The 24,038-nt window shown below is 42.2% G+C and overlaps 1 protein-coding gene across 1 annotated transcript in view; it reads right to left on the bottom strand.

Annotated features, from left to right (window-relative positions):
• syt7b (synaptotagmin VIIb) overlaps positions 1-22,204 on the bottom strand; it is a gene marked incomplete at its 5' end in the record, with an annotated part of 142,109 nt that extends 119,905 nt beyond the window's left edge. Inside the window, one exon of the mRNA XM_083759512.1 lies at positions 22,171-22,204. Coding sequence (XP_083615638.1) covers positions 22,171-22,204 — 34 coding nt within the window. The remainder of the gene's footprint in view (positions 1-22,170) is intronic.
• Between the last annotated feature and the right edge of the window lie 1,834 nt (positions 22,205-24,038).

Below are 24,038 nucleotides of genomic sequence, written 5' to 3'. Positions count from 1 at the left end.
TTACTATTTTTTCAAAACACATTTTTGTAACTAAATGCCTCAAATCATGAATGCAGTGTCTGACTGTCGTCCGTGAAAGGCCTAAGAAGAAATGGCACCCTTTTCACATTGGCCTATTATAGCACCACCAGGAGGCCACAATAACTATACCTGTGCTGTGAGTGAATCATGTGGGGACCCTCCTGGGGATCCTGAGTCCCGACTCACAGGTTGAGAACTACTGTTGTACACTATACATCACTCTTTGTTAGCCCTTAGTTTTTATCCACTCTAATGTGATGTAATCCATATCACAACATTACTAGGTTTATTGTCTCCACCAGGCCGAAGGCATGGGGGGAGAGTATGTTTTGCACTCCGTCCGTCCGTCGGACGATGAACCTCTGCCCCAAAATTTCCAGAACGGCCTGTTATAGCGCCACCAGGAGGCCGCTTTGTGCAAAACAAGTTTTTGCACAGTACACCTACAGATGTTGTCCAAACATCGCGCAAATTGGTACACAGTCTCTCTAGAGCCATTCAACGAAACGGGTCTTTCAGATTTCTCAGACTCCATCCTGATTGGTTAAGATTGGCTTCCAAAGTTCACAGGAGTGCTCAGTTTCAAACAAAATGCTGCAAATCATGAACACATCGCGTGATTTCCGTGAAATTGTGCACGCACATTCCCACTAGGCCGAGGAAGAAATGCCACATGAACAATTTCAACTCAGCCTCAAGGTGGCGCAATAACTGGCCGAAAAGTGTTTTTTACCTCTAACTGCACGGATCTGTGGATAACTTTGTATGCCAACTCCCTAGAGGCCAAGGAAGAACGTCTCCACCAGGCCGAAGGCATGGGGGGAGAGTATGTTTTGCACTCCGTCCGTCCGTCCGTCCGTGTGTCCGTCCGTGTGTGTGTGTGTGTGTGTGTGTGTCCGTGAGCAGCTAATCTCGGCCACCGTTATTGTCTCCACCAGGCCGAAGGCATGGGGGGAGAGTATGTTTTGCACTCCGTCCGTCCGTCCGTGTGTGTGTGTGTGTCCGTGAGCAGCTAATCTCGGCCACCGTTAACCTGGTCGATGCCAAATTTTGCACACACACTCCCTGGATGCCAACGATGAACATCTGCCCCAAACTTTCCACCAGGAGGCCGCTTTGTGCAAAACAAGTTTTTGCACAGTACACCTACAGATTTTGTCCAAACATCACGCAAATTGGTACACAGTCTCTCTAGAGCCATTCAACGAAACCGGTCTTTCAGATTTCTCAGACTCCATCCTGATTTACTTTTGTTGCCCTTTTATCCAACCACCAGATGAAGGCAAGCTGCAATGTCCTACATTCCTATCCTGGTGGAGACCTGTGCCCAGAAGGGCACTTTTTCTAGTTCTAGTTCAGGAGAGACTGAATGAAGGACTAGTTGCACTGGAAAGTGTATTTGGATGGCTGGTGCAAGGAGAAGTCACCACGCTAAATATCATAACTGAAGTTGTGGACATTGAAGTGATGCACATCAGCGTCGGAGAGGAACAGGCACTGTCAGATCAGTTACGCAACTTTTGGGAAATCGAATCCCTTGGAATCCACATGAAAGAAATGCATTCTGAGAAGGAAGACATGGCAGTGTTTCCCAAGCCGTGCATATCCACGGCTTCCCAAGCCGTGCATATCCACGGCTTCCCAAGCGCGCGCATATCCACGGCTTCCCAAGCGCGCGCATATCCACGGCTTCCCAAGCAAGCACACACACACACACACACACACACACACACACACACACACACACACACACACACACACACACACACAAACCCAAACAAACATGTTTAAATTACTCCTAAACATTTTGCCAAACATCACACACTCTCCTATCCTCCTGGTGGAGACCTGTGCCCAGAAGGGCACTTTTTCTAGTTATATCTCTACTGGGAGCAATCTGACATTAGACAGGATAACTCAAAACTTGCACTGGGGTTTTATCTGCAGAGGCCGAATGGATGATGTAACCAGTTGCAACGTATTATGTTGCTAAGCCAGACAGAAGAAGAATCAAACAGTGGTTTAAATTCATTCAATTCCCAGAGTATAGGGCTGGGCAAACTAACAGATGAAATTTAGAACCTCTAACCGACTTCATCTTCACCTAGGTAAATCAAATAATAGAGGAACAGGTTTATTTATATTTCAACATGAAAATATTTAGAATAGATTTTTTATAATCGACTTAGTCTATATGCACTTTGTTGTATAATGATGGTGTTGTGTGCAAAAATAGTGAAAATAGCCAATGTACAAGCTCACACTGCTTTCTTTACTTTTTAAAGAATAAAGGCTCATTAACATAATTGAGGCAAAATTTGGAAATAAATTCAAATTGATATGAAGTCATATCGCCCAGCCCGCCCACTACAGTACCACCATCAAAAAGACTGCAGACCGCTTTTAAATAATTATAATGAGTGCTTCAGAATCAGAATAGACAGAAGTGGCAGATTGCAGCTTTACTGCAATATTTAGTTTTAGTAAGCAGAGACTGGAATAAAGCACAGCTTTGTTGTTTGGTTTGAGCTTAATGAAACAATGGTGCACTGAGCCCTAAACAGTCAAATCCGGGTGTCAAAATGGTATGGCACCGGAATGAGTGCCAACCAAAAAAAGATTAAACTTGTCTTCTTGCAACTCACACTCACACACTCACACACACACAGTGGCCAAATAGAGAGAAGGCCATCGCACCAGCCACTATTACCTTCTCTCCTGGAACAGATTCTGACTGTTTATTTTTGGTGTACAATAAATTCTAACAGGGTTCACCTATTAACAGTGGTGGCCAAAGTACTTAACCTCACTACTTGAGTCAATGTATACGTAGATATAGAGCGTCACAGTCCCGCCCCTCGAGAGACCCGGAAAATAAATTCTCCGTTCATTTTCCTCATAGACTTTTCAAAAAGTATTTATTTAAAGACGTTTACGCTGTGGACAACGCCAAAGTTGTGACAAATCATGACAATAAACACAATGTTTTGGGCCGAACAAATAAATAGAAAGGAGAAAGAAACGGCAGGTTACAACACTTTTGTTGTTTTTCTTAAAATAGTGTTTGTTGACATGATTTGTCACAACTCGAGTTGGCTTTGTACGACGCTTAAAAAGTGAAAATAACTATCTAAAAGTTTGCTACAGTATTCGTTGCGATGTGAGCTTGTGATTAATTCATAATGTACTTTTTCCCAAGATATGTAGTGGAGTCAAAAGTGCAATATTTATCATTGAAATGTAGTGTAAAACAAATCACACCTGTGTGAAGTGAGGGGTGATCTTATCATTGTACATCATACTGTACATCATCTCATTCCAGCCAATCACAATTTGCGTCCTCACCTTCGTCATCAATGTTTGTGTTACGCAATGTTTCACTCAAAATGTTCCATTCATTGTCAATGGCATTTAATGGACAAAGTTTGTGTTTGCACTTCATCAAAAGCTGGACATAGGCCCCTCAGAAATACACAAAAATGGATTTAAGTACAGTATAAGTGTACTTATTTACTGCCCACCACTGCCTATTACCTGCATCACTCTGTTTGGAAGGTAAATTGACTAAGTAGGCTATGTTTCCCACTGGAATCCAATGCAATTGCACTTTCTGAGGCACACCATTTGCAGGGCATTGCATAACAATATATTTAGGTCCAGCAAGTGGTATTGTCCCCTGAATAAATGTGGGTTTGGTTTTTTGACCATCCCATGCTTGGTAAGATGTTCACTTAATGCTTCCTCTGAATTATTCAGAACATTTACTTATAAATAAACACAGGCTGGTCCTACACCCAGCAGCTCTTTCTCTCTCCATCTCTCTCTAGCAGCTCCAGACCAGTACCAACATTACTTGTCCACCAAACCATCAGTAAACTCACCCACACTCTTCCCTTAGGTCCCGTCTTTACCAAAAACACTTACTGTGTTTTAAATATTTTATTAGACAATATACAAATTGGTCCCGCCATCACCACCCAGAAAGTAGAAACGTGCCTGCAGAGCCGAGTATTATCATCTTACTTGAAATGTGATGTGATGTCTTCTTACCCACCCCCCCCCCCCATCCTTCTTCCTCTTTGTCTCCACCAGCCGAAGGCATGGGGAGAGTATGTTTTGCACTCCGTCCGTCCGTCCGTGTGTCCGTCCGTCCGTCCGTCCGTCCGTGACCAGCTAATCTCAGCCACCGTTAACCCGGTCGATGCCAAATTTTGCACACACACTCCCTGGATGCCAACCATGAACCTCTGCCCCAAACTTTCCAGAACGGCCTGTTATAGCGCCACCAGGAGGCCGCTTTGTGCAAAACAAGTTTTTGCACAGTACACCTACAGATTTTGTCCAAACATCACGCAAATTGGTACACAGTCTCTCTAGAGCCATTCAACCAAACCGGTCTTTCAGATTTCTCAGACTCCATCCTGATTGGTTAAGATTGGCTTCCAAAATTCACAGGAGTGCTCAGTTTCAAACAAAATGCTGCAAATCATGAACACATAGCGTGATTTCCGTGAAATTGTGCACCCACATTCCCACTAGGCCCAGGACGAAATGCCACATGAACAATTTCAACTCAGCCTCAAGGTGGCGCTATAACTGGCCCAAAAGTGTTTTTACCTCTAACTGCACGGATCTGTGGATAACTTTCTATGCCAACTCCCTAGAGGCCAAGGAAAAACCTTTGCCTGGAATTCTTCACATCTGCTCATCCTGGTGGAGACCTGTGCCCAGTAGGGCACTTTTTCTAGTTTTCTCTCTTTTTTTCTATGATGCAAGAAAGATGTATTTGGCGCTGCACTGTGGCGACATGGACTAGGGCTACGCTTGCATGCGGGCCCTTTGTCTAAGACAAATTTCTTCCTCGGGAGACTAATAAAGTGTATCTCTATCTCTATCTCTGTCTTCTAATTTATATCTATCACAAACATTTCACTGCATATGTTCGTATAGCCCTGGTCCAGTGCTTATAGTCTCTCGCAGTCTGCGCACACGGGTAAACATTCCACTGCTGTGCGAGGGGTCCAAATTCACAGAAAATAAACTAAACTACTCCGCTCATCACCGAAACAAAGCCTGTTTTGTATTGGTGAAAGTCTTTTCTCCAGGCTGGGAAGTGTCTCAGGTCCCCAGCTTCTCTCTAAAATGCCCTTTGTGCCATTTTAAGAAAGTAATGTACTGTACCGGACAGAGTAGTTTTTCTACTACTACGTTTCGTGGTTGCGCCTGCGCCAATCCAGTGGGATGTATTTTATTTCATGACAAAAAAAGTGCATTTTAGAGAGAAGCTGGGGACCTGAGACACTTCCCAGCCTGGAGAATAGACACAAGACAGGCTTTTATGATGAGCGAAGTAGTTTTGTTTATTTTCGGTAAACTTGGACCCCTCGCACAGCAGTGGAATTTTGACCTGTGTGCGCTGCTGTGCAGACGCTTTCCCGACAGTGCGTTAGTGAGAGACTCGCTATAAGCACTGGACCAGGGCTAATGTTCGTACACATGTATATTACCTCTCTCTCTCCCTCTCTCTCTCCCTCTCTCCCCCTCTCCCCCAAGGCACCTGTTAAAGGCTGGTGGTGGTGACTCTCACAAAAAACAAACAAGCAAGCTGAAGGTCTACCCAGGAGCTCTACCCCAAAGACGCCAATGGTCTGTTATATTTATTCAACTGCTTATTCTACTTCTGCTAAATGTGGTTAAAATCAGGCTAATTTGTGTATTTAGTAGCTTCAACTGCTTCAGTCTGAAATGGGGAAGGAACACATTAACTTGCTTGAGAGTTGGATTTAATTTATGTTTAAAAGTATCTCTTTACAAAATGAGACCAAGTTAGAAATGTTAAAATTATTTAAGAATTTGAAAGACTACTAAAAATGTGGACAATTCATGTTAAAGGTTTAAAATGCCTTGTTCAATTAGAGCTGATCTACAAGCTTAAAGTTCAGCTATATTTTTCTTCAGTTATTCAATTTAAAATACTAAATGTTTACTTAACTTGAATAATTTATTAAAGGTTACAATTCAGAAATGTTTAATTGAAAATGACTAATAATTGGGTTAAAATGTCGACTTTATGAGTTAATTTAAGACTGTGTTAAAATGTCGACTTTATAAGTTAATTTTAAGACTTTACATGTTGGCATTCATTGTGTGAAAACACTATAGTTAAACCACTTTGTCTAAAAGACGTTTGATTATTTATATATATATTTAATGTTTAAAATCAACCATGTTTAAAAAGAACTTGTTTTGAAAAGATGTTTATTGTTTTGCATTGTTGTTAAAACCTGTTTCTTTGTTTTCGAAGGTTTTCAACCTTATTGATGAACCAACCAATCAAGTCAACAAAAGCAACTGCAACTGAAACTGTGCAAAAAGTTGAAAAATAAAACTTGACTTTGAGTTGGACATTGGAGTTGAGTCCTTTACCTGTCATTTGGAGTGGAAGTAAAGGCTGGTTAACATAACCTGGTGCTAAGTTAACATGCACACATGCCCTTTAAAATCTCACTCCTCTGGAGAGAACTACATGGACAATTGGCTGATGACAATAGCATAGTAATTATAATATATGAAACCTAGTGCACAAGGATTGGGTGCAGAATTAAGCATTAGTCAAAATCTGCAACGCATTAGCTGGTTCTGGTATTGTAAGGGGAGTCAGCTTCACCCAGCTGATGGCTGCTCAGATGGTTATGATGAGCAGTTAAGCAGTTAATTAAAGGCTGATGTCTTTCTCAGGAACACCTCGACACATACTGTAGTGTAGACATGTGCAGGCCAAGAGGTGAACTGGCCGCCCTGCTAGTAAAAGTAAATTGTTGGTTATACTGGCACAGAATCAGTGGTGGACAAAGTATAAAATCTAGCTGGGTTTGGGGGGGGGGGGAATTGCACCACTCAGTTCACACGGGTGTGATTTTTTTTTATGAGACGTAGCTTGCAGAGTTAGTTCATTCAGACATACTCGAGGGGGTTCATGCCATGCTCAAAGGCGCATACTATACTAAAGGGGTTAACATGCTGCATTACTATGTGGGCAAGTCCCACACTTCATTCGACGATGGCAGTCAGCTGACCAATTGTGCGGGCTACTTAAGCTCACTAGACTGCATGCTCTTCCTGCCTTCCTCTGCACATGGTTCCTGGTTGTTTGTGATGTTTTCTCCTACCACGACCACCCCAGCACCACCGGTGGCACTATTTATGCTCCCCATGGGGGGGGTTTATTGTATATCTCCCTGCTCTTAATGTTTTATGTTGGTGCTTAATCGTGCCGAGCAGGGAGAAATCCAGCAGAGCCGAACGCCAAGTCAAATATCATATGCACACTTGTTACTCATTCTGTAATAAATATTGGTAAATCTATTTGTGAGTAGTCTGACTGAAACTGAATTCGGTTGATATGTGTATGTGAACCACTGTTACTGGTGGAAAAAAGGAAAATAAATGTATAGGGCGCTGGGGCTCTAAAAAGGTAGGTGGGGTCAAATGCCGTTCGAGGTGGAAGACACCAACATTATCTACAAAACAAAGAGATTTCTTCCAGTGATCAATGGATACAGTGTCATCATCTTAACTCCTTTGCTGCCCCTAGTGTTAGCATTCTGGTACTGCCCCAGGGGCCGCCCGTCCAGGCCCACTCTATGGAGCTTGTTGTCCTTCCGGGTTAAACAGGAAGGTGGGGGCCTCCGGAAGTGGAACGAGACCACACAACACAGCCCACAGCCTTTAGCTAGCAGAACAACCAGCTACATTTTCTCAGCGATGCGATACAAAACAAATGGCCACATGGCGTCTTACGTCATAATTTAGTGCCCTAAACAAATAAAAGGTCCATAGACTTGGCTTGCAAACTATTTACATCATAAGTGCCATGCACAAACATTAAAACTCCCATAGACTTGGCTGCCATACGATGTAATTGTCAAAAGCCATGTATTGGAGGGAACCCCTCAAAAATAAACAAACAGAAGGGAATATATTATGTATCGCTTAAGCCCTATATACTTCTTTGTACAAAAAAATAAAAAAATAGCTGATCTGCAAGCTCCCAATGCGTCACAATTTGACACATTGTGAGCTTATTGTGATCAGATATTTTCAAATAAAAAGACAAATTGTGACATTTGGAAAAATAGGAAAGCTAGACTTAATGTGGTAAAGATACTGGATGCCAGTAGTGGTTAAGGTGTCCGCTTAGTGGTTAGGGTGATCTGATGCCTAACAAGTTCTGAGTTCGATTCCTGCAAGTCATTCTCAGAATCTCTCTTCCCGTTTCCTGTCTCTCTACACTGAACTATCAATAAAGGCCAGAAGACCCAGGCAAAATGAACCCTGGTTGTGCCATTGCACAACCTTACAGTACATGTGCATCATATAAGGAAACTTAATATCTTAGATATAAGAAAGAGATGGGAAAAGTCGAAGGGCAGAGAGGGTGCTCACTAAATGTTAAGCACTTTGTAAATTTGTTTAAAAAAGGTGCAATATAAATAAAGTTCATTAATTATTATATCATTAAACGCATTACTATAAAAAGCTTGCCAAATGCTCAGATGTTGGGCCGGCCGGCTCTGAGACACTGCCATGTCCGCTGGCTGTGCCTCGGGAGGACACCGGAGTGCATCCTCAGCACAGTGCGGTCATTGCCTAGAAGCCACAACCAGCATGTCTATGAACACAGCATCCACGGCAGGTCCATCGAACCACCATGACATCCATCACTTTAGTCACAGTGGATGAGTAGTGCCAGCTGAGACTGTCAGTTAAGCTCCTCATAGCAGCACAAGAGTGGCAGCTGACATTGACCCGCAGGCGGCTCAAACTCTCAGACAGAGTGACAGTGTCCACACTTTGGCCAAACACTGTCCTCCACATACAGAAGTTCACTATGCAGGGTATTGACTACAAATTATTTGAACAGAAGCCAAGTCCTGATTAATCTTACATGAGATGATCACCTGGATGTTCACAGCTTCTGCTTCTGAGAAAGCAAGTCTGGGATCTGAGGTAAAATAACTGATGACACAAGTCAGTCTCGCTTCTCGGCACTGAGGACAACCTCCCAGCAGGGGTTGACACTAAGGTCTCAGAGGCACTTGCCCGTTGGGCAAGTACAGGTCATGTTCTACTTGCCCGAAAAGTAAATTGTCCATTATAAATGTATGGGTAAAATTTTAATTACTGTTCAATTTAACACTATTATTTTGGATTTAGTTTTTTTAGTGGTTAAGGTGTCCGCTTAGTGGTTCCAGCACCTCTGCTGGAACACTCCATCGCAGTTCCTGTTTACACTGAGCATACGGGGTGACGTGACATGGTGTCCCTGAGTGTCCTTAGTGTCACTCATGTATAAATAAGAAATATATTTGTCAAAAACCTTCTGAATATTGTGCAGGACATTATGGTCCATGTGAACATACTCAAGATTAAAACATTTCATTCCTCATTTCTTCAGAATTGTCAACCAAACACAGCAAAACTCATATGGTGCGACTGTCCTGGCCTTGTTTCTCAAAGTAGGAACTTAAATAAAACTAAGGAAAGAAATGCTAAAATTATTTTAAAAAATCCATAAATATAATATAGATGTCTATTTGTGAGCCTAATCTTTTCAAAGTCCAAGCATAATGTTTTCAGTAATTTCTGATCAAAAATATTTTGTCCCCCAAACCAAAATCATATTGTGTGACACCATTTTGGGAAATTTCAACAGGCAATTGTTTACACACCCATTGAGATAGAGAGGTACTTCTTCAGTAAGGCTGTTCAGCACTTGCATTACAATAGCATGACAGGTGTCTGTGGTGAATTATCATTTTAACATTTTCATAAAATACGATCTTGTTGGAACGCTGACAAATGCGACTCTTCCAAGTGTCTGTGGGTGTGACACCTTTTTCATTAAAAAAGCTTAAGGTATTAGATTTTTTGGTCATAATTACATGTAAATCTATGTTGCTTTGTTATAGCTAGCATGTTGTTAGCATGCTAATGTGTAGCTAGTAGCCTCAAGGTTATGTTAAGTGCAGAAAACGTAATATGGTGTGACACTTTATCATAATGGTGTGACTGTTTTCCTGTCACGCCATATGACTTTTTTGTCACACCATATGATACAAACTGTAATTTCCTACAGATATAGCAATAAATAACAAAGTCCCATGTTTCTTTTGTCCATTTAAACATTTGTTTTAAACATTTTCACCTAAAATCTGCAACTATCCACAATAAATTGTGTTTAATTTCGTTTTATTCAGTCATTGCCATGTTATTCAATGTTAAAGCAATTTTCCTGTTGCTGTTTTTCCTGAGTAATTGTTTAATCAATCTGTAAAGTTCAGTACTCACTAATAAGTAGGTTAAAACACAGTTTGCTTTGAAAAATTAAGATATGATCATACGGTGTGACACTAAATAATTTGGTGTGACGTTCCAAATAGTGAAAAAATCATACCTTTATTAATGATGAAACCATTAATGTTTATGGATTACATAGCAAATAGTCTAAGGAAGAGTCACAAATATTTGTGTAATTTTAGAGAAAGTTTTGTCATAATAAATGCAAAATATATTGAAAGACCGATAACATGGGCCTCACATTGAGTGTTGATTACGAAAATAATATACAGATTTAATACATTTTCACAAAACTATAGTGGATCACAGGTTAGTTATGATAAAGGACTTTGATAAAGTGAGCAACTTAAAAAAGTTGTACTCCATTTTCATTTTATAAACAATTATTGTCATGTCACACCATATGACGATTTTAGGCACAAGTACAACAAAAAGCTGAATAAATTCTGATTCCAATAAAATATCTAAAAACAAAATATGTTTCCATAAAGATGAGAGTGAGTAGAACAAAAGTAAATAATTTTTATTCCTGTTATTTAAAGGTTTTAAAAAAACACTTTTTTTGGGGTGTCACGTCACTGACCCACGTGCAAACCTCCCGCAGGAGACCGGGCCACGACCCCGTGCACATTCCTCTTTAATTTTCCTAGGTAAAAACAAGGAAGTGTGGCTCGCCCACCAGAGCGAGTGTCTGAAAGGGTCGGAGACACGCCGCTTCACGTCTCACTACACCTCTCAGCCATTATAAAATATAATGGTAACCTGAGACCTCTTGTGGCTTATTGCTTTATTTAAGTGAAGGTAATGGAGAGTGATGGCAGAAAGGTGGAACATTGAGAAAGAGAGAGAGAGAAAGTGTTGCCGCACTCTCTTTGGGCACTTACAGTACTTTTACAAGTCCAAGACTCTGGATGTGTGTGTGTGTGTGTGTGTGTGTGTGTGTGGACACTGTCAGTCTTGTATTGGCAGCAGGTGCCTGTCTGTGGGTAGATATGTCCCTCCATCTGTTCCTGGATGGGATGCTGCTATCTATTCCAATAATATCCTGTTTCCTCTGCCATCAGTCTTGACGTGTAATTGTCCTTTTCTTGACCATTTCCTCTATTTAGCCATCCGTCCATCCACCCACCCATCCATCCATTCTTCAATCCATCCGTCCATTTGTCAGGGGACAGACGGAGACCACAATGTTTTCCTTCAAAGTTCTCCATTTCTGTAACCTGACTCCGCCAGATTGCGGCAGTATTGAGTTCACAAGTTCCCTCCTCCTGCCTGCATCTGGTCTCTCTCAAGCAGAAACGATGAACCCGAAGCAGCGGGACAAAAATCTGATATCTCCATAATAAGTTCGAGTTGTAGTCTTGTTAGGTTGTGTTTACATTTGAGCTGTAGCACAGCTTCAATATGTCATCAGTCTCACGTTGATCCTGCCTCTAGCGGCCGCATATCGCTCCGATCAGCATTTGATCGGAGTATATCGTATCTGCCCGAGAGAGACTAGATGGGAAGCAGGAGGAGGAACTCACTACTGCCACCATCTGGCAGAGTCAGGTTACCATTTCTGTACAGCACCAGAAACCTACACTTAACAGTTTGACTGCGGAATTAATTAAATCGCAATGCTACGTTCACTGCCTGGATTTCACCAACCTTTGAAGAATGACTGCACCGACATAATCATTCCTTTTCATGACAATCCAATCCAAAGTGGCGATGACAACGACAGAATGGAGGAACGCTCCCGTTGCGAGCATTGATCAAATTCCCAGAACACTTTGCATGCCAGTGAAACGGATGTTTTTCCGATGACGTCATTAAAATGCGTCACCTATCCCACTCTGTCTGATGGATACCCGGTAAGTCTTAACACATTAAAAACGTGAATTAAATGAAATGTAACTCATGTATTGGGAGGGAAGCTGTTCTAGAATCAATTAACTCGTGTAACTTGTGAATGGGGGTGGGGGTGTAAACTGCTTACAGGTATTGTATAATCACTAGTTGTCACCAATCACCACCCAGATATGAGATCAGATCAAACTACCTGTTATGACAGAGGATCACTCTGTGTGCCTGTGGGGATGGCTGAAATATCCTGTATGGCATCGATTAACACGATGCACAGCAAGTGCGTCATCACACCGAGCTCAGTCAAATTAGTTCAACTCTGGCCAGGTTAACTGCTTAAAGTCCCTGTCTTCATGTCCCATAATCTGTGCAGTCTGCTCTGGGCGCAATCATAGCTGCCACATTAAGCGTAGCTTGACACCACAGCATTGATTGCATACAGCTGGCCTACAGGGCACGGCTCCGCGGATGAGTCTATAGCCGTAACTTTCAACAACACTCGTTTTTTTTTTAAATACCACTTTTGGTGTGATACAGCAGACACACACACAACTTCGTTTACATTCCGTTGTCAACATGTGTGTTGACAACGACAGAGATTGACAAACATTGGGAGAAGATGGATAGTTTATCCTTTAGTAAGGCTGTGGAAGTATTCACACTATTTTTGGATTCATTGGGAAAGGAGGAGATCAACGTTAATGCAACAGCTCCACAACACTGGGCAGGCTGTTGTTTTTTTCCCTTTTTTTCTCTCGAGGGTGGGTTTTAATTTTTAACGCAAAAATTATCTAACAAGTTACTTTTCTCCGAAGGTAATCTTGTAACGTAACGGGATTATATCATTAATTCAGTAACCTATCAAAGTTATTTTAGAAAGTAACGATACCCAACACTGGTGCCCACTGCCCACTAATGTTGTCAGGGACCGGGGTTTGTTCTCTTGAACACCCTTTCCACCTCCCTTGGGTGAAACTCTAAGTTGGTGCGCAGTCGCTGCATTACACAGGTTGGTGGTGAGCCCTCCCTTTCCTGTGTGAAGGGGTGTGTACCGTGTGTATGTGTGTGTGTGTGTGTGTGTGTGTGTGTGTGTGTCTCATGTCGTGATTTGGGACAATGTCAGCCTTCACTGTGGTGTCCAGGATAAACAATTGGTATAACATCAATAAGTGGTTCACAAATGTTTGCCTTCCACCATCCAATTAATGCCCTATTTTATCACACTACAAACGCGAAAGTAGGAACAATAGCCTACCTACAAACGCTGATGTACTGTAGATCTGCTATTTTGCTACCAATGATTATACAAATGTTACACAATACCTCCCTGCACCCTGCTTGGCACTCAGCATAGATTTGGAGTTAAGTCCCTGCGACATAGTAGTGTCATGCCTGTGGTGGGAGGATTTGTCTTGCACATCAAGCTGCCTCATGCCACGGAAACAGGAGATGGGCTCCTGACCTACCGTACTGTATAATGGGCCCCAATATAAAGCGTTATACCACTTTATCCATGTTGAGCCTCTGGAGTCCTGTGTTGCTTCAATGAGCTGACTGATTAATGCTACTGTGCATCTCTTCCTCTCTCTTGTTCCCTCTTCAAAATTACTCACTTCAGGGAGACCAATACTCAAAGCGCACTGTAGACTCCTGCTGTCCCTCCCTTATTAGTGTGGTTAAACCAGACTCTAGTAACTGTAACACTTTACGTATTATTTTACTGGAGTAAGACAAAGTTTGCCGCACTACTAGTCCCACAGTTTTGACTGTACGCACTTGAGCCATATCTCAAATTGACCGGACAAATCGTGTGCTTGTGTTTTGCTAAGAGAAATGTTGTATAGTTTAATTGATATGAATTTATTAGTGAATTAAATTTCCCCATTGACATGAATGGGAAAATGCAAAAATTCACATTCAAGTATTTTTTCCTCGGAGACTGTAATCACTATAGTTACAAAACTTGGAGGATAAATTCATACTTATCACTAAAATTATTTAATTTATAATTTTATAATTTTATCGGTCGGCCTCATGGTGTCGCTATAACTTTACGTTTTGGCTTATAACTCTTGAACCGTAGATCGTAAAATCAAAATGATTTTTTCCCTCGATTCCTTTGGACGCCCATTTCCGCCATGATAGATTTTCCGCCATTTTGAATTTTGTCCAAAACACACTTTTTGCTTTTCCTCCTACAGATTTTTTCCAAATCTCACAAAAATCTGTACACGTGATCTCTGGACCCATCCAATTAAAACATGAACTGCAGAATTTTGATAGTGCGTATCGTTTGGCCGTAATCGTCGTCCGAAGTTAGCAGGAGGGGCTTATATCACAAAGAATGCCATAAATCACGAAGGGAATGTCCAATCCATCCCAATTTGAATCACATGTCCGGGGTGGTTTAATCAACCAAGTTCTAAAAGCAATTCCATTTTCATCCATAGGGGGCGCCGCAAATGCGAGAAATGTAACCATTTGATGCAAAAACATGAATTTTGGGGGTTAAATCCCCTCCGAATTACTTACACATGATCTAAGGTGTGACTTGAAATTGTAATTGGCTGGCAATATTAGTGGGAGGGGCATATGTAAGCCACTGCGGCAACCACACTCTGCAAAAAAAATTAATTGCGAATTTTCTAGTTGCCTCTGCTCTGCCTCCAGTACATTTTCCCCCATTTATATCTTTCTCCACTGGCCTCCATTGTTTTTGCCAGTCCTAAATTTCAACCCACACTGCTGGTAGTTGTTACTCTGTCGAACCTTCAGCAGACATTTGCTCTTCCTTGATTGGCTGCTTCTACAACAAGTAAAACATAAAGGAACAACCAGCAGGAGGCTTTTACTGCAGCAGTAAAAGCCACTGATAATGTGGGCACCACAGACCAAACTGTAATAAAGAGGTTTACATGACTTTCTGCCTCAGTCCGTATATAGCGAGCTGTATTGAATAAGTAGAGAACAGAATATGGGACAGAGTTGCACCACTCACTTCACAGGGGTGTGATTTTTATTATTATTACAGTAGAAGTTTTTTTCTTATGAAAGCAGAGTCTTCTGTTTCATACGGTATATAGTATTTATATGTCGCTATAGGCCTTATTTTGTGAATCTTGAGTTCAGGTCCATGTCTTCTCTGAAGTTAGTTCTCTGGTGGGCGCAAGCTGCATTCAATAACCAATTTCATTCTGACAAACGTAGATGGGATCAATGTGTACTGTTTTCCTCGTAAAAGTACACATCCAGGGCTTTCATTCGGTGTATAGGATGTATAGCACATTTATTGTGTTCATATTTATGCCTGTCAATGTCTGTGACTTTAAACCTTCCATAACTCTGCTGTGACATCGACATGTCGACAAGATGACAACTCGACAAAGAAGGAAAAATCACACCCGTGTGAAGTAAGTGGTGCAACTCCGTGTGGGGGTCCCCGGGGGGGGGGGGGGGGGGGGGAGTTCCAGACCAGTCAGATGTCCGTGCTCAGACATGCATAGGGACAGACAGACAGACAGACACACATACAGTAGCTGCGTATTGGAGCGGAGACACCGCTCAAAAAGACAAGTAGGTCAAAGAGAGGAGAGAGGAAACAATGATTAGAAGAGTGACTTAAGCACAGAGTCTAGCTTGCTTTATATGAGATACTCTGAGCACATCTCCACTGAGCATCATCTCCACTGAGCTACAGTTATGTAAGAGAATAGACACTTGTGTATAAGCTTACACCTACCCTGAGGGGTGCACATGCACGCACGCACAACTGTACTGTACACACACACACACACATGCAAACATACTGTACATGCACGCACGTACATACATACACATGCACACACTTTCCTTGATTCCTTCCTTTCAAATTGGGCTCTGTGGGGTAAATCAATGTGACAGTTCACTGGCAGCGTAGAAAGAAAGTGTCCAATCCCGGACTGTTCTGTGGGCCTCATAATATTCATACCCTGATCTGACACATAGGCCTACATATTCGTCTGACTATTTCTAGACATTCTGTTTAGTACGTCTTCTTCCCAATTTGGAAGTATAGGTGTGGATATACAGTGTGTGTAAATAGAACATACTGTAGCAATCTACAATCTGTAGAACCTTAAATCTGTACATTTTATAAGTGGCTCTCTCCATGCTTAAGTTAAGAACAAATCTGAATAATGCTATTAAGTTAATAAAATATCAACTCCGACAAATATGCTCAGTCTGGGCTCACTTAGGATGTAACCACGAGAATTAATAAAGAAGGGGTAATCTGACTCCGCCAGCTGGTGGCAGCAGTGAGTTCCTCATCCTGCTCCCATCTGGTCCCTCTCGGGCAGAGACGATGTACTCCGGGTCATTTCTGACCGGAGAGATATGCGGCCGCTAGTGGCGGGATCAACGCGATACTGATGACTTATTGAAGCGCTGCCACAGTGCAAATGTAAACACAACCTAACAAGACTACAACTCGAAATTATTATGGAGATATCATAATTTTTGTCCCGCTGCTTCCGGTTTATCGTTTCTGCTTGAGAGAGACCAGATCCAGGCAGGAGGAGGGAACTTGTGAACTCAATACTGCCGCAATCTGGCGGAGTCAGTTAATGAAGGGTGTCCCCAGCCCAAAAGGGGACAGACGCACACGCCCACAGTAGCAGATGGTGACTCATCTCTTGTCCCTTGTTGTGAAACTATATCTGGAAATGAGACCATTAGGGATTTGGGGTGTAGACGGGGATCTGAGGGCATAACAGATCTCACATATACAGCTTGCAAAATAAATAAATAAACACTCCAGCTTATACAGTACAAAAATGGTTAAGACAGACATTCATGATATGAGGGGGGACAATCAATCAATTGCTAATGGTAGCATTTGTGTGTATAAGTTCATACTACAAGTTTCACAGCAAATGGGCCGGGCTCATGGTTTGTGGCTTTTTGTGCAAAACGAGCCACGCCTGCAAACTTTGGAAACAAACAGCCAATTGGAATGGAATATGAGAAATCAAATAGATATAGATACGTCTTGATCACATGACTACAGAGATAATGTGTACCGATTTGTGTGCTCATGGTGGAGCTAAATAGGCCATTAGAACAATTTTGTTTGGGGGGGGGGGGGGGGGGGGTCGTCCTTGGCATACTGGGAGTGTGCATGCATTGCAAAGTTTATCAGTCCAGGTGCTTGTGGCATCTCTGGCAAAACAGGGCCCTCCCGAAAACATTGAAAACCATTAGTCAATCGGAAATGAATCTGAGAATGACCGCTCATCTTGATGACATGACCACAATAATTAGGTCAGGTGTACTAATTTGGGTGAGGTTAAGATGGACGGAAGGACACAAGCGAAAACAGTCTCTGGCCGTCTGACCTGCTGGAGACAACAAAACGTTATGGTGTCTTCAAGAACTGTGACCTTGTCTACTGTATTTCTTAATGTCCACCACTGAGATGTCCCTTAAGACAGAGCTTCTAATGGAAGTATTGTTTTGGATTTCTTCCTGCAGAGTTGGAGGGCCCATATTAGGATTGTGTGATGGAGCACTTGGCCCTGAAGTCTTACAAAACATTCAATTTGAAGGTGTCATGGTGGTTTCTTTGTTGTGACATCTTCAATGTGAATGATAGGCTAGTACTTTGGCTTTTGCTTTTTTTTGCAACAGGTATTCGGGCAACGAATGTGCTGTTCACAGAAGAAAAAATAAAGACAACCCTCCGACTGTGGTGAGAAATTAAATGTTAATAGCAAACTGAATTAGGTGCCCCCTGACCCTGTTTCCAGGAGGTCTGTTCGGTAATGTCTATTTTACTTTCCGTTTTAGTATTTCAGACTGTGTTGGGGTTTAATAACTTAAAACTACTGTACATATCATGTTGGATTTTAATTATTGCACCTTTATACTCTAGTATGGCATTGCTTATCAGAGAAAATTTACATGGAATAATGTATGGTGACACTTTTGCCATAATTTCTGGGAGTAGTTTATACAGAAAATAACCCTATGATGAGTGGAATACAAGGAGAATTTTCGTTTCATCACTGTCTTGATATAAACTCAGCAACAAAAGTTCGGAAACTTAACTTTGATCCATTATTTCGCCACTTTAGTAATACCCATTGGTATTGTATTTTATATCATTTTAATCGTTGATTAGTCATCTTTACAACGACATATAGATTGTAAGGATTGGGCGTTCGTGGAATGAGCAACACAGCTAAACGTGTGGGTAGCACCTCCCACAAATGGTTGGTATTCAACCCTTTGCTATGAGTTGCTTAGTGTATTGGATGATGGCACTCTTCCACAGTAATAAGGGGGAAAAAACACGTATTGGCCATTTTTACACTTTATTAATTTCACACTTAGTGTTAGGGAACTCTGTAGCGGGAGGAAGATCCATACGCAGCCACAACACGTGGCATGGTATGGGGCAGTATCTCTCTCACATGCTAGACTTGAAGTTGTCATCATTGACGGCAATATCAATGCAGTGAGATATCGGATTCTGGAGCCAGTGGCAATCTCATATCTTCAGAATCTGGGACCTAACGCCATTCTCCAGGATGACAACGTTCTCCCCCACAGAGCCAGGATCCTCACAGAGTAGCCTACCAACAGCATTTTGGAGGAGAGAGGATGGACTGGCCTGCCGTGAGTCCAGACCTCAACCCATTTGAACACTTGTGGGATCAGCTTGGGCGTGCTAGAGTGACCAACAGAACCACGTTGGATGACTTGGAATGGGATGCCATCCCACAGCAAAATGTGGCTAGGTTTGTTGACCAACATGGTGCCAAGCTGCAGTTTCAGCTGCTTTTGGATCTTCCACCCACTACAGAGTTCCATAACATTGAGTGTAAAATGTATAAAGTGTAAAAATGTTTTTCCCCCCTTAATATGGTGGGAGAGTACACTAAGCAACTCAAAGCAAGGGTTGAATACCAAGCACTTGCTATTTTGGCAAATCTTTTGGAGGCGCTACCCACACGTTTAGCTGTGTTGCTCATTCCACGAACGCCTGATCTTTACAATCTATACCTCGTTGTAAAGGTGACTAATCAACGATTATATAAAATACAATACCAATTGCTATTATGAAAGTGGAGAAATAATGGACCACAGTTAAGTTTGCGAACTTTTGTAGCTGAGTTTATATTACATATACATATATTTTGTATTCACTTCCGGTTCAAACTGGGAAAGTTATAGACCACAGAACGAGTGAAGAATGCCCCAGGGGGCATGCCTGTGGGGTTCAATGGGATCTCAGGGCTCAGAGCATGTGCGTCACTCGTGCATGAGACAATTTAGTAGCCTGGGTTCCAACCCGATTTGCTGCATTCAGCGATTGTTTTGTCACTTCGCTACTCAGTCTGGATTAGCCTCGGTCCCAGGCTTACTTATCTGCGAAAAGAAAAGCCTGGTCACAACCTAAGGCAGAGAAGCTATCGGCGGTTGTATCCTCCGGAACAGCCGTCAAATGCATTTCCCCCGGATACGATATTTTCCCGACCAATCACAACACTTGTTTCATTCGCGGAGAATGTTTCGATTTATTTATTGTGCAAACCAATATGATTAAGGACAAAGAGGGCTTGTATATGCCCCTTTGTGTGTACCACATTTGTGATGATTTGATTGGCTGAGCACGGAATGTGATGTATGATGATGTAGGCCTATGATGATAAGAGCTCCCCTCACTTCACACAAGTATGATTTATTTAGGGACGCTAGCCACTCCTATATACAGCTATAGAGATTTGTCCTAACACAAACATTAAATGCCATTGGCAATGAATTGAGACTTTACGTCATATGTGTCTGAGCAAATCGGCTATTTTGTAACAAGTTAACACAAACATTAAATGCCTTTGACAAGGGAGAATTTACGTCATATGTGTCTGAGCAAATCGAAACGTTACGTCATGATGATGAATGATAAGGGCAAGCAAGTCGGCTATTTTCGTCCCACACAACGATTAAATTCCCATTGACAATGAATGGAGAATTTACGGCATGTTGTATGCTGATAAGAGCACCCCTCACTTCACACAGATGTGATTGTCTGGGTGGGCCATATTGATAGTCGTACAGGTGGTTGGTCACAGGTGTAGGCTTGTAGTGGGGTCTAGTGCAGGTTTGCTACTATGACTGCATGCTGGATTTTGTGTGCATTTCCTTTATGGCTTGCATTGTGTATACTGTAGTGTTACTGTTAACCATATGGTTGTGCTTTACAGACAGTGAATATGACAGTGTATGGTTTCTGGTGGTATGATTCCCCCTCACACTTCCCTCACTCACTGCCTTGCTCCATTGTGTGGACACTGGTAAAAATACTGGACCAAGGACATAGTGTAATTGGGCATTGGTGGTCATAGCCACTTTTCCAGGTCATCACATTATGACAGCTATGGACGTTTTTAGACCAAGGAGTGTTCAGTATCATGAAAAACCCCTAGTTTACTTACCGGTAGTTTCACCGGCCTCACATGCTACTTAAAGCACAATGTGTACATTTTGCCTGCATGCATGAGGTTATTAATGGTACGCCAACTGTCATCAGCTGTCACAGATTTCCTGGGGAAACTGATGCAGTCTTTGTGAGATGTTACTAGACACCTTTACAAACGCATTGGTGAAGACATTTCTTGGCCTCAATTATTCATCAAGTATTTAAATTCTTCATTCTATTCAAGTCATCACAGGGTGGGTGAGTAAACGATAGAAGTAAAGTCATTTTTGGGTATGAACTATTAAGACTGAGATTCGGTCCAATGGGTTATTAGGCCTGCCGCCTGTCGCTCTGGTCCATAGGCTACAGAATGAGTTCTATATGCTATGGACCAGAGCTGCCTATATGTTTCAGACTTCACTGTCATTCAAATCCACAATAGGCTATAGCCTAATGATGATGATGTTAAAGACAATGGAGAAAATATTAGAAAAGTTTATGCTTTACTGTTCCACAATAACCTAAAATGTTCAAGTGCATCACGCAAATGTTGTGATCCATGTGTAGGCTATTATAGATTATATAGCCCATAGAATCGCGGGCACAAAACTCACGACACATTGTCCTCATGCTTTGCATCATGACACACAACACAATAGATAGCTTACATCGCCAGGTAGCATTTTAAAGGCTACTTTATATAATGACATGATTCAGGCAGACCTCCAGCATCAGGTGTTTGGTCAGTACCATTCGATAGCACAACAACCTCCCGCTACGCAATAAAACAAAAAGCAACAGATTATTGCCTCCTAGGTGGAGCAGTTTCCCCCTCCCAACAATCGTCCGACTCCGATCACCAACCCCTTTCCTTTCCATCTATGATCCATCCACTATGGAGGATGCCGATCGTGGCATGTCTAGGCTATTAGGTGCGGCGTCAACACAAATGGGCGCGCGTGAACACACTTGCACGGACCTCGTACACGTGAAGACACAACATCGGCCGACTACTCCCTCGTGGGTATGCTGGGAGAATGGATGACCTTGTGCGTTTCAACCCAGGTCACCTCATGCGAAAACCGCGTCCGTGCGTCTGTTGAGCCACAATAGAGCACAACAAGTGCCAAGTGTCGTTCACAGCACCGTCTCCTGCCACGCCACACTAAATCAAAATATCACACCATTTAGCACGTTTATATGTCCCATCCTTTGTGAGCGCATGCTATTACAAAATCGCCAATTTTAACACCGGTGAGTGATGGGCCTGTAGACAATAGTAAAATGAGCAATTATGACAGATTGTGTGTTGGAATGACCCAAGCATGATGAAGCATCATTACTTGAGCCCAATTGTCACATCACATTCAAGGACGTTTTGCAGCCAAACGCGACAGCTGTAAACTAAATCGAGATTATAGATTGAAATTGATTGCTTATTATATTCACCGAAGACAATTGGTATGAAATCTCCCACTCACCTTTGCTGTTATCTTCCTCGCTGTTCAGATGCATGTCTCTTCTTTTCGTGTGTGCATTTATTTAAAAAGCGCGTGCTTCCTATGAGTTTTTAAGTTACACTCTTTATTCCAATTTGGATTCGTAGTTCTTGCCGTTTATTGCCGTGCTCTGCTCAGCTGGCTGGCGCGCCCGAACGCGCGTTGACTTGTGCGTCCGGTCCTCTCCCTATCTGTCTGTGTAGAGATGATGTTGTTGGAGTGTGCAATGTGCATGCATTTAGCTCACAACCGCTCAAAGGGATGGATATAGTCGCAATAAAGGTTGCTGGGAGGGACGACAGGCGGGCGGGGTGACGTGAAGAAGTCGGTAGGAGGTATTAGGTATATAGCCCTACTCCTCGCAGCTGGAGATGTGAATCCGTGCGCCTTCAATGTTGTCCATTTCCCCAAAGGTTCCCGATCGCCATCACACTGCTCTGTTCAGACTGAATATTGTCTGAATAGTCACACAGCACTGTCACACAGAACACAACTTCATAAAATTCCTCGTCAGAAATTGCTATAATTGTAAATAATATATGCCAATCACTTCCTTAAGACCCAGACGCTGTCTGGAACTGGAGGAGCGCGTAGCTCAGGCTACTACTACCAAGCACATCCAGAGAAAATGTGGTCACGTTGACAAGAGTAATGTTTAAATAGTAGGAACAGTGTAGACCACGTGAATAAATAAATGAGAACGAACAACGCGCTTCGGTTTTAATTGTTGTGATGGATTGGATGCGACAGGTTGGAGTGATTCACAACAGCCAGCCGTCATTTAGGTGATGGGGCACAGCTGAGCTGAAAGCCGAGTTTCCCTAAAAACGCCCCCACAGTCCACGCATCAAAACAGACCGTTTTCCACGTTGAATCTTACTATGCTGTTTACCCCCTTCCAAATGTGTGTCGTGTCGTCTGATTAAGTGCCTTGCTATTTGATCCAGCTTTTCATTTCAAAAGTTCGGATGAGGAACTGATTGATCAACTTGACTGTGTGTGTGTGTGTGTGTGTGTGTGTGTGTGTGTGTGTGTGTGCGTGTGTGCGTGCGTGCGTGCGTGCATGTGTTGGTGTATACGCGTGTCCACGCCACGGTAAACAACATGCTGTTACAGCCAGAAGGCAGCAGACCCAACCTCGGCTCGGAGGCGCATTTACTCGCCACTCACGTTTGCCCGGAGATACGTAAATGACACGGCTCACTGGCGGTCTCTAGTGTTCCACCAAATAGTAGCTCAAATAGTATAGGGTAGAGGCAAATAAGTCTTTCTTACATGTTTAAATTTGTTTGAAGAAAGTTGTAAGTCACAGAATCTGATGGTTCACAATTCACATCATTTTCTATTGTGTTGTCTGTCCTATGTGAAAATTAAACTAACCAGGTAGGGCTAATAACATGAAATTTGTCAAATTTTAGGCTATCCTATAAATATAAAATAATATCTAACAAGCCTCCCTCAATGAATGATCAATAGGCTATTGGTACAGCTTGCTTCATACAGCAGGTCTAATTTAGTTCTATTTTTTTTGTTTTCTTGAAAGTAATGTAATCAGTGTTCAGTTGTTCAGACCAATTCAGCAGTATCGTTAAGGACAGGTTAGGAAGGATGCACTTTAATGGCATTCAAAGATTATATATTTCCTGTAGGCCTACACTTCCTAAGTGTGGCATGGTTTGTGATCTAGGCTACAGATTTAACTCACGACCATGTTCACATGGAGCACAGATTCATAAATGGTATACAATAAACAGTATACAATACAATACATAATACTGTACATACAGACAGACAATGCAAAAGGCATGGCATTCATTATTACTTATAACAGGTAACAGCTGAAGATTTCT

The sequence above is a fragment of the Protomyctophum parallelum genome, assembly GCF_964188405.1.
Source record: "Protomyctophum parallelum genome assembly, chromosome: 2".
Classification (NCBI taxonomy): Eukaryota; Metazoa; Chordata; class Actinopteri; order Myctophiformes; family Myctophidae; genus Protomyctophum; species Protomyctophum parallelum.
The sequence above is the reverse complement of the archived record's forward strand: the minus strand, read 5'-3'. Positions and strand labels throughout refer to the sequence as shown.